Raw genomic sequence first — 17289 nt, forward strand, 5'->3', positions numbered from 1 at the left:
GACTTCAATTCTATACCTATTAGGGTCTACTTGCTTCATCATTCTTTATGCGTTTGTTCTTTTGAAGGCCACATTTGCGGGCATGCATCTATTCTAGTGGCTTACATACTTCCAAATGTGTCACAAGTCCATTAAGGGTCATATTCACCATTTTACTGCTACTATTGGAATACACAGTTTTTTGAAGTTGCAAGGGAAAATAAAATCTTATTGGAATACACAAGCTTTCCAAATATTCTTTTTAGTATTAGATATGATGGTGATCTTGGAAATGCTACTATAATCTAGATAAGGCGATCCTTAGGTAATAGAGGTATGTCCCCCTCTCGCCCGCCTCCCCCCCCCCAAAAAAAAAAAAAAAACATATTGCTATGGGGTTCCAATAGGACTTCATTGTATATATGAAGTTGTAGGTTGAAATGCCTATTGTGTTTTGTAACTAGTAAAAGTCTAGTGCATGGCTGATAAGATGTCCTTTTCTTCTCATTTGATGTTATCTCAAATAGATATTTGGATATCACAACCTTCCTCTTTAGGTAACAAAGGCATGTTGGATGTCACAACCTTTCTCTCTCCTTCCATCAACCCTTCTAAACTTTCTAAGATACATCTCTCTATCTTTCATTCTTAGTATTACCTATCCTTTGTGCTATCCCTCTCTCCCTACTCTCCACACACACCCCTATTTCTCCCTCCCTATCTTAATTAATTTACATCTCTATCTGTATCCCTCTCTCTATTACTTGTCTCTATCACCTTATTTCTCTCTCCCCTCTTCTCTCTCCCTCCTCTATCTATTTACTTCACCTCTCTCTACCTCCTCTTGTCTATATCTTCCATGTTTTCATATCTATCCCCCTATCTATCTATCTCTACATCTCCGTCATTTTCTCTTTTCTTATTTATCTATCTCTCTATCTTCAAGGTTTTTATCTCTCCGTCTCTTCCTCTCTATTTGTCTATCTCTATGTTTCTATCTCTCTTCCACTCTCTCTATATATCCTTATATCTCTATTTCTCTATCACTCTATTTCACCATCTATATATCTCCCTCTTCCTCTATATCTCCCCTTGTCTATCTTTATCTATTCCTCTACCTCTATATCTCAATCTATTTGTCTCCCTCTTCCTCTCTCAGTATATCTTCATTTGTACCTGTATTTTCTTCTCCCCCCTCTATCTTTAGGCATGTCTCCCTCTCTCTATCCCTCCATCTCTCTCATTGTTTCTAAATCTCATATCCATATCTCTTTGTCTTTATATCTCTATCTCTCCATTTCTTCTTCCATCTCTCCGTTTCTTCTTCCATCTCTCCCTCTACCTCTACCTCATTATATCTCTATTTCTCGATATCCCTCTTCTTTTCCTTCTCCATAACCATCTCTATCTCCCTCTCTATCTCTATCTCCTTATCCTTTCTATGTCTTTCTCTTTCCCCTCTCTCTCTCCCTCTCTCTATCATTATCTCTTCCTCCCTCTCCCTCTCTCTCTCTAGTATAAAAATAGACCTAAATTTTCTCTTATTGACCTTGCACACATCTTTGGCATACCTATTGCACACCAAGGTGCAATTGCTAGTTTATATATCTTTAAAGAAATGCCTTGACAAAAAAGAGTATCATAGTTTAGCCAATATAACATTATAGTGTAAACTTTCTTGCTTAGATAATTGAGATGAAAATGAAACATCATGTTTAACTTTTGATTAGGAACTGACATGACCTTTCCTAAAAAAAAATTACTTGTGGCTTTTGCATTTGTCAAAATATGTGACAGGTCAATATTGGCGATTAACAACCACTTTGATCTTATATTGGCCCAAAATACATGCATTTTTTAAGGGGCACACACAATGTTCCTCCTTTGTATACATGCATCTGGAAGGGGCATATTGACCCAAAATCCATGCATCTCGAAGGGGCACACACAATGTTGTTTCTCTGTATACATGCATATGGAAAGGGAATATTCCATTATTGAGCATGGATACAAATGACCTAAAAATAATTATTTCAGTGTGGGTGACGGGTGAGCGAGAAATAGTAGGGGGGCAGTGAGAAAGCAAAGGGTTTATGTGTTTGCTAACATTTTTGAGCATCTACGCGGTCACATGAGTAGGCCGAGAACTCTAGATCCAATATCAACTGCAATGTTTTGGTGGTGGGATATCATATTGGTAAAGTGTATATTTTTTTTTTTGTTGTGGATTGCCTCTTATATGCTCTTGTTCTTTTCATATTTAGTCACATTTTCTCGTGACCAAATATGCAAAACCAAGAGCATACTTACACGATTCATAATCGACAAAATAATATTTTGTCTAACTTGTTCGGTGGAGTTTCCTTTTTGTGTCTATAAGTGAGGGCCAGTCTTAAACCACACATACTAAGAAACATATTAAGCCTAGAAAATTTTAGTCATCTTTGAGTGTTTAACACTTTTAAGCCTAGAAGTGTATTCTTAGTGTGACCACACACCTTAAGAAACATATTAAGCCTAGAAAATGTCAGTCAACTCTAAGTGTTTAACAGTTTTAATACTAAAAAATGTAAGATTAGTGTGTGTGATTTAAGGCATTCCTTAAGTGAGATTGGATAAATTGAATTTAATTTGGATTTTTTTAATCTTATTAGTGAGTTGTCTAGGGATTGTAAAGTTTTTCAATTAAATTTAATTTAGGCCATGTTTGTGTGAAACAAATGTAGATTGAAAGAGTAGATTTAACACTTACATTACTTATCAATGTATTTATTTTACATTCTTGAATCCCCTTCAAATATCTTTGAGCAAACTATGGCAGATCGATCAATTATAAATAGATCTCAAAATTTTGAACATCTTAAGATGTCATGTCAAAATATATATGTAGATAGGAAATGTGGAAATCATCAAAGCAAACCAATATTAATCTAGCTCAATCACGAAAGCTAAAATGCAATGATAACAATCCTAATTACATTCAATAGAGACATGAAAGCAAAACATTCAAGATTGAAAACTAAGCAAACCAAATGCAGATTTGAATGTCTCCTTCATGTGGCTCCATTGTCCTTCTTTCTCCTTCAAATAGCTTTGTTTGTGGATCTCACCTACTAGTGCATAAGCATGATGTGAAAGCAAGTAGATAAGATGGTAGCGCAAGAATACTAGAAGCGTGATTGATTCGACCAGGTAGGGATCTTGATTGAAGAAATTCATCCAATTTATAGACAAATTGGAGAAAAGATCAAATTAGCATGAAGAGATTCGAATGGAAATTCAAATCAAGAATGACAATTATGACAAATTATGACAAATTTGCACTTTCTATGCAAGATTGATTGATTGATAATTATGACAAATTTCTATGTCAAAATTGATTAATTGTCAATTATGACAAATTGAAATGTCATTCCCATGAAATTAGGAGAAAAATAGGAGAGAATTGAAAATTAGATGAATTTAGAAATTAGGAAATGAGGAATTAGAAATTGATGAAAATTAGGAAATTAGGTAAATTGGATAATTGGGAATTAAGTGAATTAATTAACAATTTTTCATTTATTAATTAATTCACAAAGAGGGAGGAATTAGTTAGCCAATTAAATGAACATTTAATTGTGACGAGAAGACTTAGGATAAATAAACTATTTATCCTAGATGAAGAAATGACAAACAGGGTTAAATGAATAAAATCATGAAACCCTAAAAGATGAATTAGCAATGCAAGGTTGACAATTAGGTCTTGACAAAAGATAATTGATGTCGATTCAATCATGATTCTGATTAACAAAGGACCAATGCTGACAAATGATTGAGATTGGTTGACAAACTGACCAAGATTGATAAAGAGACCAAATTGATAAGCACCAATTGACATGATTGAAGAGGACAAGGATCGATGACGAATCGATCGCAAAATGACAAAATTGGCAAGGACAAGGATCGACCAAAATCATGACTGAAGATTGTTATTGACAAGACCAAATTCGAAAGCGAGACGAATGAAGAATGCAGAAGAAGGACTCGATGCTCACAAATGATAAACACCAAGTGCGTGACATAGGAGAAATGTTAATGCAATGCAAAACCCTAAAATAAGGCAATGCGCAAATGTTAAAGTATGACTCCGCAAGTGTTGACCATTTTTAGACGTCTACAATATCATAAAACATCCCAATAGAAACTGTGGTTGTTGATAAAGAATTCTAAAAGAATCCAGGTTAGAAAAGGATCTAAGATTGCTCTATTTAACATTGCATCCTCTTACAATCCAGAGGGTCATAAAGTCGTGTATTGGTATATCCTCTTACAATGCAGAGGGTCATGAGTCATGTTTTTATACTAATAGAGATAGACTGTTGCTGCCATGCATGAATTCAAGATTTATAGTTTATATATTTATGTGAAAGTAGACTAATTAGATTAATAATAATGATAAATTTTGTGAATAATTCACTTTCGGAATTATTTTTATTTATAGTTTGTGGTTTCTGATCGAAATATTACTTAATGAGACGAGTTATTTCATAATTCCGTATTCATAAAGCATATAAGGTCATGGGATTGGAATTTTATATCCAAAATGACAGGTAAATGCATGAAATATGACTTGTTTCAACTTTTGTGGAGGTGTTATTTTATTACTCCAAATAGAATAGAAGAACATATATTTTACAAATGATTCTCTTCTATTATAAGATATCTCTCGGCATAGTTTACATATATTTTCTAAATATAGGTATACTAGTTGTAGTTGTTTTTTTATATTTGAGCCCATGCTCCAAGGGTGTTAATGTATCCGAAACAAGTTATACTTGGGAGTCAATTCTGATGCGAGAAATATTTGTGATACATTATTATTTAATTAACTGCATTGACATAGTTGATACACTAATCTTGTATACTTAATTTAGTGCGGTTGTAATACTATTTAAGATTTAGCTTGACAATGTAATTGTTTTGAGAAACAAATAAAAATTTCTTTGTAGGGTACAAGTGATGTTAGCATTTTTTTAAAAGCTTGTAGCTGTTGCTATGAATTAGGATATGAATGCACATTCGTTTAAAAAGAAAGCAGATATTATTGTAGTTGTTGTGTAAATTTAAACATGGATTATATTGATCATGTTATTGAATTTTTGTATTATTTAATGTGAATAAATATTTGTTATGTCAAGATTATAAGGTATTTACTTCATTATGGTTAATCAAGGGAAAATTTCAATTTTTTTGATGGTGGGATTTATATCTCTTTTTTTTATTTTTATCAGTAATGTCTTTTTTATACAAGAGTTTCTACACAAAAGGACCAATGTGTCATAACAAAGAAGTTATGCTCAAGGAATTCATATTGTTTGTTTATATTTTGCTTATATTTGAAATACATAATGCATAACATGTAAATGATATTACTTATGTTCAACGACTTTAAATTATGTGTCAAAATAAATCCTAATTTTTGTGTATGTTCCAGTTGAAAAAACTAAGCAACTAAGGATCTTATTTTACTCTTTTTATTGAGAAATGTTACTATCATAGTTAACGCTTATGGTTATAAATAGGCGAATCTTTAGGCAAGTAATATTTTGACATTATAATTGGTCAAAGTCTGCAATTTCATCACCAAAAACTCAGCTAGGGCATTTTCTTTTGCATATGTCAAAAAATTTCTCATGAAGAGTAAGGTTTATTACTTACAAGATAAAGAGATTTTGTTTTCCATGTTTAAATGTGTGTTATAGCTATGATACCACTTTTATCCAAGATCCTACTTGCAATTTATTAATACTAGGTACTGGATATGTTTGCATGTTAGCTTCTGCACAAATTCCCTTAGTCTTAAATCTTTATAGATTTCTATTTTACAAGAAAGGCTCACCAAGATCAGTTCCCTAGCTTATTTTCAATGGACTTACACTAAACATAGCAAGAAACACAAAGAATCCCTTAATCAATTTATTACAACTTTGGAAAAAAAATGCAAACATTTTTTGAATTTGTATACTTTTATTTCACATTTAAAATTATATAAATTACTATCAGTATTATCCATTTCACCTCACGTAGGTGCAAGTAGTAGTCTAGAAGTTATCAGAGAAGCTTGAGATTGACAATCAATTCATGACACAAAAATGAAGATGTACAACTGTAGAATTGGTTGGTGAGCTTATTTCAATTGTTGGTTGTTCACGTGCCTTGTTTATGCCTCCACATGGAGCATAAAAGTCTACCAAGGCACTTGCAATTATAAAATTTGACCAACAAAGAATAAATATTACTAGATGTGCATAAACATGCCAATAAGAGGTAATACTTTATGCAACAAAAAATTCTTAATAATTCATAGCATTGTTATAATACCATACAAAACAAATGAAATATAAAATTATAAAATATTCAAGTAGAATAATGCATTAGAAGTTATCACTTATTCAACTAGCCTATGTTATATTCATATTAACAAATGTTGCATTAGAGAATTCACAAAATAGGTTTGATAATCCCCTTGAGTCATTATAATATTCCATGTACACATTCATTTACATGTATTCTATTTAGTGAATACCCTTCCTTTTATTAATAATGCATATCTCATCCTATTATACACTAGAATTTGGTAATTAGACCCAAAGTGGTATAAAATATACATTTAGTAGACACTTCCAATTGGAAAAGTTGTAGCCCATATATAACTCGGCTATAATGAATCTGTATAGACCATATGTTTGACTAAAATTAATTTTTAGTTTCAATTACTTAAATTCACTTGCGTTGATAAGTTGGCCTGAAACGTGACATAGTTTTGTGCTTTTACCTTTTGATGCATTCACATTGCTAAGATAAATAAGTGGCATTGATTCATTGAGATGTATTAGTTTTTGTAAGTTATTAATCATACAATTTTTCATTCAAATTTAAAATAGGTGTGGTTTTTTTAGGTTAATGACAATATATTGATTTACCACTAAATTCAATTTTCACAATCCTTGATTTGTTCTAATATATTATATAAATGAATATTTTACTATCGATGTAACCATTACACTTTCTTTTGGTTCAAATGCTAATATTATGATTATAAATATATTAAAATTTATATTTACAAAACTTAAAATGAATAATTCATATATTATAGTTTATTTTTTTATGAATTTAAGATAAGTTCACATATTTTATTAATATGAAAAAGAAAATTTCTTATCTTCTCTCTTTAAAAGGAAAAGGCAAATCAAATCAGTAGTTACTAAACACTAAAAACCACCTCCTTCTCACACGTTTGAAAGTCGTAGATAAGAGGGAATATTAAAAAAGATGGTTATTGAATCACTTCTAAAAAGTAAGAAATTTTATCTACTTCCTTTTACCATTCAAGTCATTACTTACATTGATATTTTAATAAGATCTATAAACAAGAGTTGTGATGCAATTGGAGTCCTTGTCATTTGCTTAAAATTGAAGGTTTATAGCAATGCAGGAGAAGAAGATGATGAACTTATTCAGATTTTGCATAATACGCAACTATATGCTCTAAATAATATGAATCACTGGAAGCATCTCTATTTAGTATTGATTGATTTAATAAAGAGGCAAAACAACACCTTTGAACCATTGATGCTTTGCAAAGCAATATGGAAGCTAATATTTTTGCCAGGGGTTCTATCATGATTCAACTGAAGATGATGAGGGGAATACAACTAGAGAAGATTCATTTAAATTTCATATTAGCCTAGGGATAGGTAAATTATATGATACTTGATTTGAATCAAAAGTTAGCGATAAACCCCTAACTTTTCATTAGATTGATATTTTAACAAGATCCAGATTTCTCCAATATTTTTATATTTAAAACTAGTTTCATGTTTTGAAATTAAATCTACCTCTTAGCAAACAAAAACTAAAAGCAAGTTAGCAATAATCTTCTAATGATGTTGTGCTAAGCAGTGAACTAATCATATGTTCAATAGCACAAATTAGATCATTATATATTTGTTGTACTAAGTAGTGAACTAAACATATATGTGGGTATGCATATACGATACGTTCAATACATCAACACAACATATAATACATACATAAACAATTCAAGACACATAGCATATCAAATACTTGCGTAAACAATTGAAGGCACAAAATTTTTGAAATTATTGCAGAAAATAGATTGTGCACAGAAACTAATGTAGATAACAACAAGTGCGAAGGTGCATCAACAATTAAAAAAAAAAAAAAATCATTGCAGAAAACAGAATGTGTACAAAAGCTAGTATAGATAAGATTGAGTGCCAAGTGCAGCCTATATTCATATTGAAATGAAAGGTATGTGACAAGACCCATAATCTCCACTTGCGGATCTTGTTTCCAAAAACTAGCTGTCGAGAAATGAGAATAATCAAGTACTGCAGTGAGGTGGCATTCTTGCATCGGCTACAAATTAATTTCACACAAAAAATCTGAAATATCGGCATGCTTGGGGTGTGGTCCCAGATAACCACGCGGTTACTCTAGAGTTACCCATGGGGTACAAGGAGTTTTGTTCAAAATTTTACTGTGTTTAAGCATATAAAATATTGCAAGCCAAGCCGAATAGTTGTAGGTGACAACTTGGAGGAGAATTCATCCAAGAAACCTACAGAACAAAGATATCATGGTTTCAAAAGGAGCTTCAGCGAGAGGTGAGGTACCTTCAACCCCTCCAACTATTACAGATGTGTTTGGGATCGTTTACTATTCCTTGAAAAGGATGCAAGAAAGACCAAAGTACCCACATACCAAACCGACCATTAAGGTAAATCACAAGAATGCAACCTTCATACAAGACGAGTCTAATAATATTTGTGGCCCATACCTGCAAGAGAATCCGAAGAATCTATATGAGGGAGATTTTAAAAGAATGCGGGAGAAAATAAAAAAATAAAGAGAAATATTCCCTAGGATATCGGCTATGACCTTGTGGTCTTCCACAATACATGGCTCCATTTGTTCACTATTGTCTGGAGTTGTTGAATGCAAGTTTTCTAAATTTTCATGCAGACAAACGAGTGATTCGGGGCAAGACTAAGTGGGTAGCTATCAATGTTGATAACATTGAAATAATATGTTATGTATCCTGCCTCAGGGAGTGGGCGTAGAAGGATACACCAGGAAAAATATCGAGTAATGGGAAACAAGGAAGGACAAACTCAAGTTCTACAATGACGAACCGAAGATGGATGCAAGAGAGCTACCTAATTTCCCCCTAAATATCAAGTCTTTCAATCAAGACTCGTGGGACGCGTTTTCTATGATGGCTTTTATTTTTGGTTTCGATACAAATATAAATGTATATGAATTCTAGATGGCCCTAGCATTCAAGTTGAGGAAGCAGAAGGCTCCCTTCCATTTCAACTTCATAGAAATTATATAGAAGGGCATGCTTAAATAACTCAAGGGTTATGAGTCTCAAATCAAATTTAGGTACCTTTCTATTATGGCTCATATGTTTTTATGTCAAACCCAGACTTCTTTGGGCGATACATGAAACTATTTGTGATAGATGATCAAAGACATAGGAAGCCAATGTCGGCGTGGACCCATGTTTTATCCTAAACATATGATTATTATACATTTTGTGATTTCTTTTTTACCCCCATTTTAGAAGACTTGATCCATGGCAATCCCTATACCCAGTTCTTCCCTAAACGAGTTAAGTGGATGTCAAAGTTCAAAACCCCTTGTGACTGGCTTTGGGGACAAATTTTTCGTTAATAAGAGTGCATGGATTTGAGGAGAAACCCTTTTGAATTCCAACCTTCTCAACTGAAATATTTATTTCAATTGAGATATTTAGACAACTCTCAGTCACCAATAAAGCATATGGGTCAGAAAAACATCAAACCATTATGTATGGCGTTCCCAATGCCTTAGGCACTATCGCTCTCCCAAAGCGAAAGGTTAATGCCGAGCATATATTAACTGCAAAGTTGATGCATTTGGGAATGGTCTTTATTCAAGATGAATGGCATTATGATCCAGATGGCTATTTGTTTGACTGCAAAACCAGAGTCACTCATATTTCCCATCCTTATTGGGAAGAATGTTGCAGCCCGCTGGTGGATTCCCCAGATATTTACATAGACCTTGATCATGTTACCATATCCCACCTTGAAAGACCTAAGTATATGTCTTTTTTTATGAAATAAAGGGACGAATGAACCCTACTAAGAAAATCAATGTAGCCCTTCAAAGAAAGCTGGAACAAAGAGATTGACAGGAAAAGAAAATTGTAGATTTCTAGATTTTTCGGTAAGAGATAGAGAATCTTACGGCTGATTTTCAAGCCAAGCCATTGGATGATATGTTTGATGACATTTGGATTCACGAGCATAGTTACACTGAAGGAGATGCAGAGGAGTAGCAGGTTCTTGAGTCATGGGAAGTTAAGGGGAAATAAATTATGGTGGAACCTAGTATTACTATCGGATTTGAGGGAGAGTTCGTTGTAGTCCATCAACCATGCACGCCAACTCCGAAGAGGAGGTCTCATGATATGTAGCCTACACAATATAAATTAGACACTGGTAATTTACTACCGAAAAAGAGACAAAGGGTGGATAATGCGCAAGGGGCAACCTCTGAAACGACAGTCGAATCAAACCTAACTCCAACCATGACTGAGACTCAGGTACGCTTCGCTCCCTCTTTTCTCTCTTCTCAATCTTTAGTTAAACCTCAAGCCTCAAATCCCTCTATATCCCAGGAGGGCAATTCCCCTTCAATGCAGACCTCTAACCTAGTTGAGATTCCCATGTCCATAGCAGTGTCCGCCCAAGTTTCAAAATCACCCCCTATAACGGGCATAGCTTTTACAACCCCTTAGGTTGTCCTGTCTTTTTCCCTCCTAGATTAAACACCTAACTCTGTAGCTATTAGGGTTTATGTGATAACTTTTCCCATCCCGCCTTCTAGTCAAGCGAATCCCACATCTCAGCAAAGCCTTGCACCTCCCTCTGTATTTTCAGGACAAATGTAAAGCATTACCCCTTTCTCTCCTTCAGTTTTAAATTTACCAAGACAAGCTCAGTCCAAGTCTGTCGTTGTACCAATCCCTTTTGCCTTGCCCCTCAAATATCCTATCATCGCCCAATATATCCCATCTCTAGCTGAATTCAAAGGTCATGCGGATGCTACTAGAATGGCCTAAAAATGCGTGCACAGAAGAGAAGGGATAAAGATGCTATCAAACTGGCAGAGCCGCATGTTGAAACCATATTAATAAAGCACAGTAGTCCATCATGTTTGCTACTAAGATGCCCAACATTATCAAGATGGAGGGTCAAATGCAGCCTAAAGACTATACGGTTCATACCATGGGCATTAATCTGAGCGAGACTTGTGTCCAAGATAAGGTAGCATTGGTGGAGGAGGCCCAAAGGCTAGTGACAACTAACTTTCTGAAAACCTCCCGCCATCTAGAGAAGAGAGAGGAGGAGTTAAAAAATGTGAAGAACACTATTGAACTCCTAAGGATGAAAGAGAAGGCAAAAGACATATAAATCGCTCAATCATCCAAGGAAGATTCCCGGCTAACCAATGACTTGTAAGAAAAAACTCTTGCTTTGTCTCAACAGAGCTAGGAAGAGAAATGCAAGATGATCTGACGTCCCAGCTCTAGAATACTCAATCAAAGAATGAAGAATTTTCCAAAGATTTACAAAGTAAGAATCAAGAAATTACTCACCTGAAGACGAGCCTTGCAGACATAACCTGTGCCCAAGAGAAGCTACAAAGAGCCAAAGGTAAAAGAGATATATTCAAAATAGAATTGAATAAACAACAAATCCTGTTGGTAGAAGAAAAACATGCCAAACAGACGTTGGATGACCAACTCTAATAGGGTTAATGTAATCATTAGGAATATAATCAATAACAGTGTTAATGTAATCAGTTTGAATATAAAGGTCTTGACATGGTGTTTCAGTTTCAAATTCATGTTTCGCTTCAAACCCTGACATCTTAGGATAATATACACTTGCAGATAAATAACCCTTAGAGGTTCCATATTTCAAATTGTTTTTAATTTCCAATGCTATCCTATAAGCCTGATGTAAGGTCTTAGGATCCTTATCTCTTAGCAAATAACTCTCTTCTTCTTCAAATGCAGTCGAATAAACAACTAGGCATGCTACATCATTTGGTTTATAACTGCTAGGAATGTTATCCGATGCCCTGGCAAACCTGAGATTAAAAACAGGTAGTAATTCATGTTCTTCTTTCTGAATGTCCATGAATGTTTTCATGACTGAGCTTGGATCAATTCTTTCACGAAATTGTTCAATGAACACCACCTTCAACTCATCCCATGATGAGATAGAGCATACTGGTATGTAGGAGAACCAGTCTCTGGCATTTTCCTTCAAAGACTGAACAAATAACTTCATGAAAACATCTTCCTGGTTTATTTGCAAAATCTTCCATTAATTCAGAAAATTCCTGCAAATGTCGTCGTGCTAATTTTGACTTCTTCCCATTAAATCTTGGTAACTGTTCCCTAACCTCTTCAGGAAAAGGGTTTGGGAAACCTTAGATACCATCAAAATTATTATAGTTGTCCCCACTATTGGTAGTACTTACTTATCAAAAAAGAAAAAAAGAAATGTTATAACATTTTTTCATTTGATTTAGATCAAATTATTAGATATGTTTATCAAAATTCTTTTATATATAATAAATAATTCAAAACAAAACAAAAATATATGTCATCCAAATAATTTGTCAAATATATTTGTCTGCAAATAAATATAAAACTAGGAAAAATAAAATAAATTAATTTCCTTTGTGTTATTTCCTTCAAAAATGAAAATAAAATCAATTTTTATACTATCAATTTAATTTTAAAATGACAATGATGTATATTGTTTAAATTCCATCCAGAGCATCCAAATAATTTTTCAAATATATTTGACTAAAAATAAATATAAAACTAGGAAAAATAAAAAAAAATTAATTTCCTTTGCGTTATTTCCTTCAAAAATGAATTTTTATACTATCAATTTAATTTTAAAATGACTATGATGTATATTGTTTAAATTACATCCAAGGTTTAACATTGATTATTTTTTATGACAAAGTATTTTAAAATTGTCAGAAAGGCCATCGAATTTATTCAGAAGCCTAATTTAATGTACATTTAAATTTTCAATTACAAAATAAATTCAATTATTATTACATTTAACTGCACATCTTTTTGTTATTATTCTTTGTTTGAATGGAGATTTAAACCAAATCGATCTTGTTTTAGTATAAATTTATATACTTATGTGAGATTGCAACATTTCATCAAAACATAGTTAAAACACATGTTCAAACTACTCCAATATTTATCGTCGATCAAGGAATGTATATAAAATTTAGTTAAAACTTTATAAATTGTATGTTTTCTTTGCATGGATCATTTATATGACAATTCGTGTCTTCTAAGGAACTCGCAACCAAAAACTTTAATATGTGCCATGGGAATGAAGATCTAGTGCCAATAGTTGAACTAAAGAGTTGAATAATTAATTTAGCTCATCGCATTCTATAAAAAATTAGTCTTAATTAATGACAGCTGTCATATACCTTAAATAATTAATTATATCATTTCTATAAAATTGTAATGGAAGAATTTGAAAAAAAATTAACAATTTATTTTGATTTATTTAAAGAAACTAAAATTTACATACTTTTAATTTATAACTCTTACAACCTTTTCTTTCCATTAAGAATGATTCAATCTATTAATTTTTGGTCATCTTATAGTTTCTATAATGACAACCTTTTTAAGTAATACAAATCTTATGTCTTTCATCTCAAAGTGATATCACATCCATCCTAGCGGATAGACATCATTTGAAATATTAATAAGTAGATATTTCTAACGTTGGCAATAACTCGGACGCAGCTATTCTGGCTTTAAAATCGACTCGACGTACTATGGAAATGCACAGTTACGGATGCATTGTTAACCGTTAATCGCAAAACCAACGGCTGTGTTTTGGAACCAGAATAGATGCTCGTGTATCGCTTCTTCTTCACATAAGAAAACTAGCATTACTATAATAATTCAAAGGCAGCCAAACTGGCTATAGTAGCTCCCCCTCATATTATTTAGTAGTAATAAAATAGCATAGACTGGCAAGAGCATGCTAGTGCGGTGAAGGAGAGACAGAAACTGAATATAAGCACACCCCACAGTGAGAAACAGGAAAACATACAAATTATTAGATGCAGTCGAAAGAGATGAGAGGGCGAGTCATGTGAAGGGTTCAGTCATACATTGGTGTTTGTAGCCCAAACTTGGTTAAGCTTGTTGTTCTCACTACGAAATACTACCAGGTTACCATCATCCTGAATAACCAAGGAGCTAAACTTGACACACCCACACCCTTGGTTAATGGCCCACACTGGAGCACCGGCGTGGGTATATACAACTAAGTTGGCCTCGGTTTGAAGGCGTAGAAAGCAACCACTCCCCCTCCCTGCAGTATCGGTGCTCCACAGCATTCGATTACTCTGTGTATCTTTCAACACAAGATTACAGTCGCTCTGCATTGTGAGTTGTATTCTCTTGTTCGCAGATGTCAAGTACTCCCCCTCGTGGAGAACGTCCCAAATGCCGTTGAGATGGCTCAGCAATGCGAAAGGCAAGACGGGACAGTCCACAAAGCCCGTCTTGTCAACAGGGGAATATCTCGACACAGTTGACATACGAGCTCTGGGTAAAGAAGAAGACGAAGCAATTAAATCATAATCCCCATTCCTCGCAACACTTACATTCAGTAGCGATGTTGATGAAGGCAATTCAAGCGTGGCTTCATCCGGGAAGAGAAAGTAATCGATCCAGGCGTAGCCATTTGAGACGGCAGCCCAAGAGAAGCCTTCCAGTAGAAAGGGCCTCAGATATGGCACGGTTGTTCTGAAATCTTCCACCACCAAACCTCTCGTGGCGCTCTCCCAGGTGCCAACGGTGCAGTCCTGAGTCCAACGCTTATATCTCAAGGCGACGCGCTTGCCATTCATGGTGTGGACATCTGCAAAGGAGAATCCGCTGTCATACCAATCTTTATCCAAGTTCAGCAGATTGATCAGCTTAACGTAAACAGCAGCGCCCTCTTCCGACGTCAGTCCTTTATCCGGACTTGATGCCTGGAACACTGCGAATGAAGGCTGACCGCTTGAAACGAGTATGACCAGAATGACAAGCGCACACAATGGAGAACGACACGAGGTAGCAGTAGCGGCCATGATACTAACTAAGAAGAAGAATAAGATGAATTTGAAGCTGCACTGCGTCAATGGTCTCCTTATATAGCTGCCAATCATCACTATATTTCTGCTTACCAATGAAATGCATCGTGCATCCCCTTACCTTCTGTATAGGTGTTTTCCATCATCAAATGAAACAAACAATTATGTGCTATTATGATTTGTTTTGCGTAAATAATAAGTAGTCTTAAATAATAAGGATACGTAAAGCTGTGAATAATATGTGCGGTTATGATAAAGTATACAATAAGCTGTGAATAATATGTTTGAGTATTATGCTAAGATCTCTCCTTCCTTCTTGTGGGCCTTTATCCCTTATCATGACTTATACCTTCTATTTTGGTCCCTTATCTATGATTTCAATTCTATACCTATTAGGGTCTACTTGCTTCATCATTCTTTATGCGTTTGTTCTTTTCAAGGCCACATTTGCGGGCATGCATCTGTTCTAGTGGCTTACATACTTCCAAATGTGTCACCAGTCCATTAAGGGTCATATTCACCATTTTATTGCTCCTATTGGAATACACAGTCTTTTGAAGTTGCAACGGAAAATAAAATCTTATTGGAATACACAAGCTTTCCAAAGATTCTTTTTAGTATTAGATATGACGGTGATCTTGGAAATGCTACTATGGTCTAGATAAGGCGATCTTTAGGTAATAGAGGTATGTCCCCCCCCCCCCGAAAAAAGAAAAAAAAAAAGCATATTGCTATGGGGTTCCAATAGGACTTCATTGTATATATGAAGTTGCAGGTTGAAATGCCTATTGTGTTTTGTAACTATTAAAATTCTAGTGCATGGCTGATAAGATGTCCTTTTCTTCTCATTTGATGTTATCTCAAATAGATATTTGGATATCACAACCTTCCTCTTTAGGTAACAAAGGCATGTTGGATGTCACAACCTTTCTCTCTCCTTCCATCAACCCTTCTAAACTTTCTAAGATACATCTCTCTATCTCTCATTCTTAGTATTACCTATCCTTCGTGTTATCCCTCTCTCCCTACTCTCCACACACACCCCTATTTCTCCCTCCCTATCTTAATTAGTTTACATCTCTATCTTTATTCCTCTCTCTATTACTTGTCTCTATCACCTTATTTCTCTCTCCCTCCTCTATCTATTTACTTCACCTCTCCCTACCCCCTCTTGTCTATATCTTCCATGTTTTCATATCTATCCCTTTTACTTTCTCCCTATCTATATATCACCCCTCCTAGTCTCTCCCCATATATCCCTCCTTCACTCCCTCTCTATCCCCCTATCTATCTATCTCTACATCTCCATCATTTTCTCTTTTCTTATTTATCTATCTCTCTCTATCTTCAAGGTTTTTATCTCTCCGTCTCTTCCTCTCTATTTGTCTATCTCTATGTTTCTATCTCTCTCCCACTCTCTCTATATATCCTTATATCTCTATTTCTCTATCACTCTATTTCACCATCTATATATCTCCCTCTTCCTCTATATCTCTATATCTCTTATTCTCTATCTCCCCTTGTCTATCTTTATCTATTCCTCTACCTCTATATCTCTATCTATTTGTCTCCCTCTTCCTCTCTCAGTATATCTTCATTTGTACCTGTATTTTCTTCTCCCCCCTCTATCTTTAGGCATGCCTCCTTCTCTCCATCCCTCCATCTCTCTCTCATTGTTTCTAAATCTCATATCCATATCTCTTTGTCTTTATATCTCTATCTCTCCATTTCTTCTTCCATCTTTCTCTCTACCTCTTTCTCATTATATCTCTATTTCTCCATATCCTCTCCATATCCCTCTTCTTTTCCTTCTCCATAACCATCTCTATCTCCCTCTTCATCTCTATCTCCTTATCCTTTCTATGTCTTTCTCTTTCCCCTCTATCTCTCCCTCTCTCTCTCTCTAGTATAAAAATAGACCTAAATTTTCTCTTATTGACCTTGCACACATCTTTGGCGTACCCATTGCACACCAAGGTGCAATTGCTAGTTTATATATCTTTAAAGAAATCCCTTGACAAAAAAGAGTATCATAGTTTAGCCAAT

General features: G+C 34.4%; 1 protein-coding gene across 1 annotated transcript; it reads right to left on the bottom strand.

Annotated features, from left to right (window-relative positions):
• Positions 1–14055: 14055 nt before the first annotated feature.
• LOC131857178 (uncharacterized) lies at positions 14056–15255 on the bottom strand. Its single transcript, XM_059209376.1, has one exon. It carries the CDS (start codon positions 15238–15240, stop codon positions 14266–14268), a length of 975 nt encoding a protein of 324 aa, XP_059065359.1. The 5' UTR covers positions 15241–15255; the 3' UTR covers positions 14056–14265.
• Between the last annotated feature and the right edge of the window lie 2034 nt (positions 15256–17289).

The sequence above is a fragment of the Cryptomeria japonica genome, chromosome 7, assembly GCF_030272615.1.
Source record: "Cryptomeria japonica chromosome 7, Sugi_1.0, whole genome shotgun sequence".
Taxonomy (NCBI): Eukaryota; Viridiplantae; Streptophyta; class Pinopsida; order Cupressales; family Cupressaceae; genus Cryptomeria; species Cryptomeria japonica.

Bases quoted from the DNA above. Each gene is read 5' to 3' on its own strand.
- LOC131857178 (XM_059209376.1), bottom strand. From the start codon at position 15,240: ATGGCCGCTACTGCTACCTCGTGTCGTTCTCCATTGTGTGCGCTTGTC.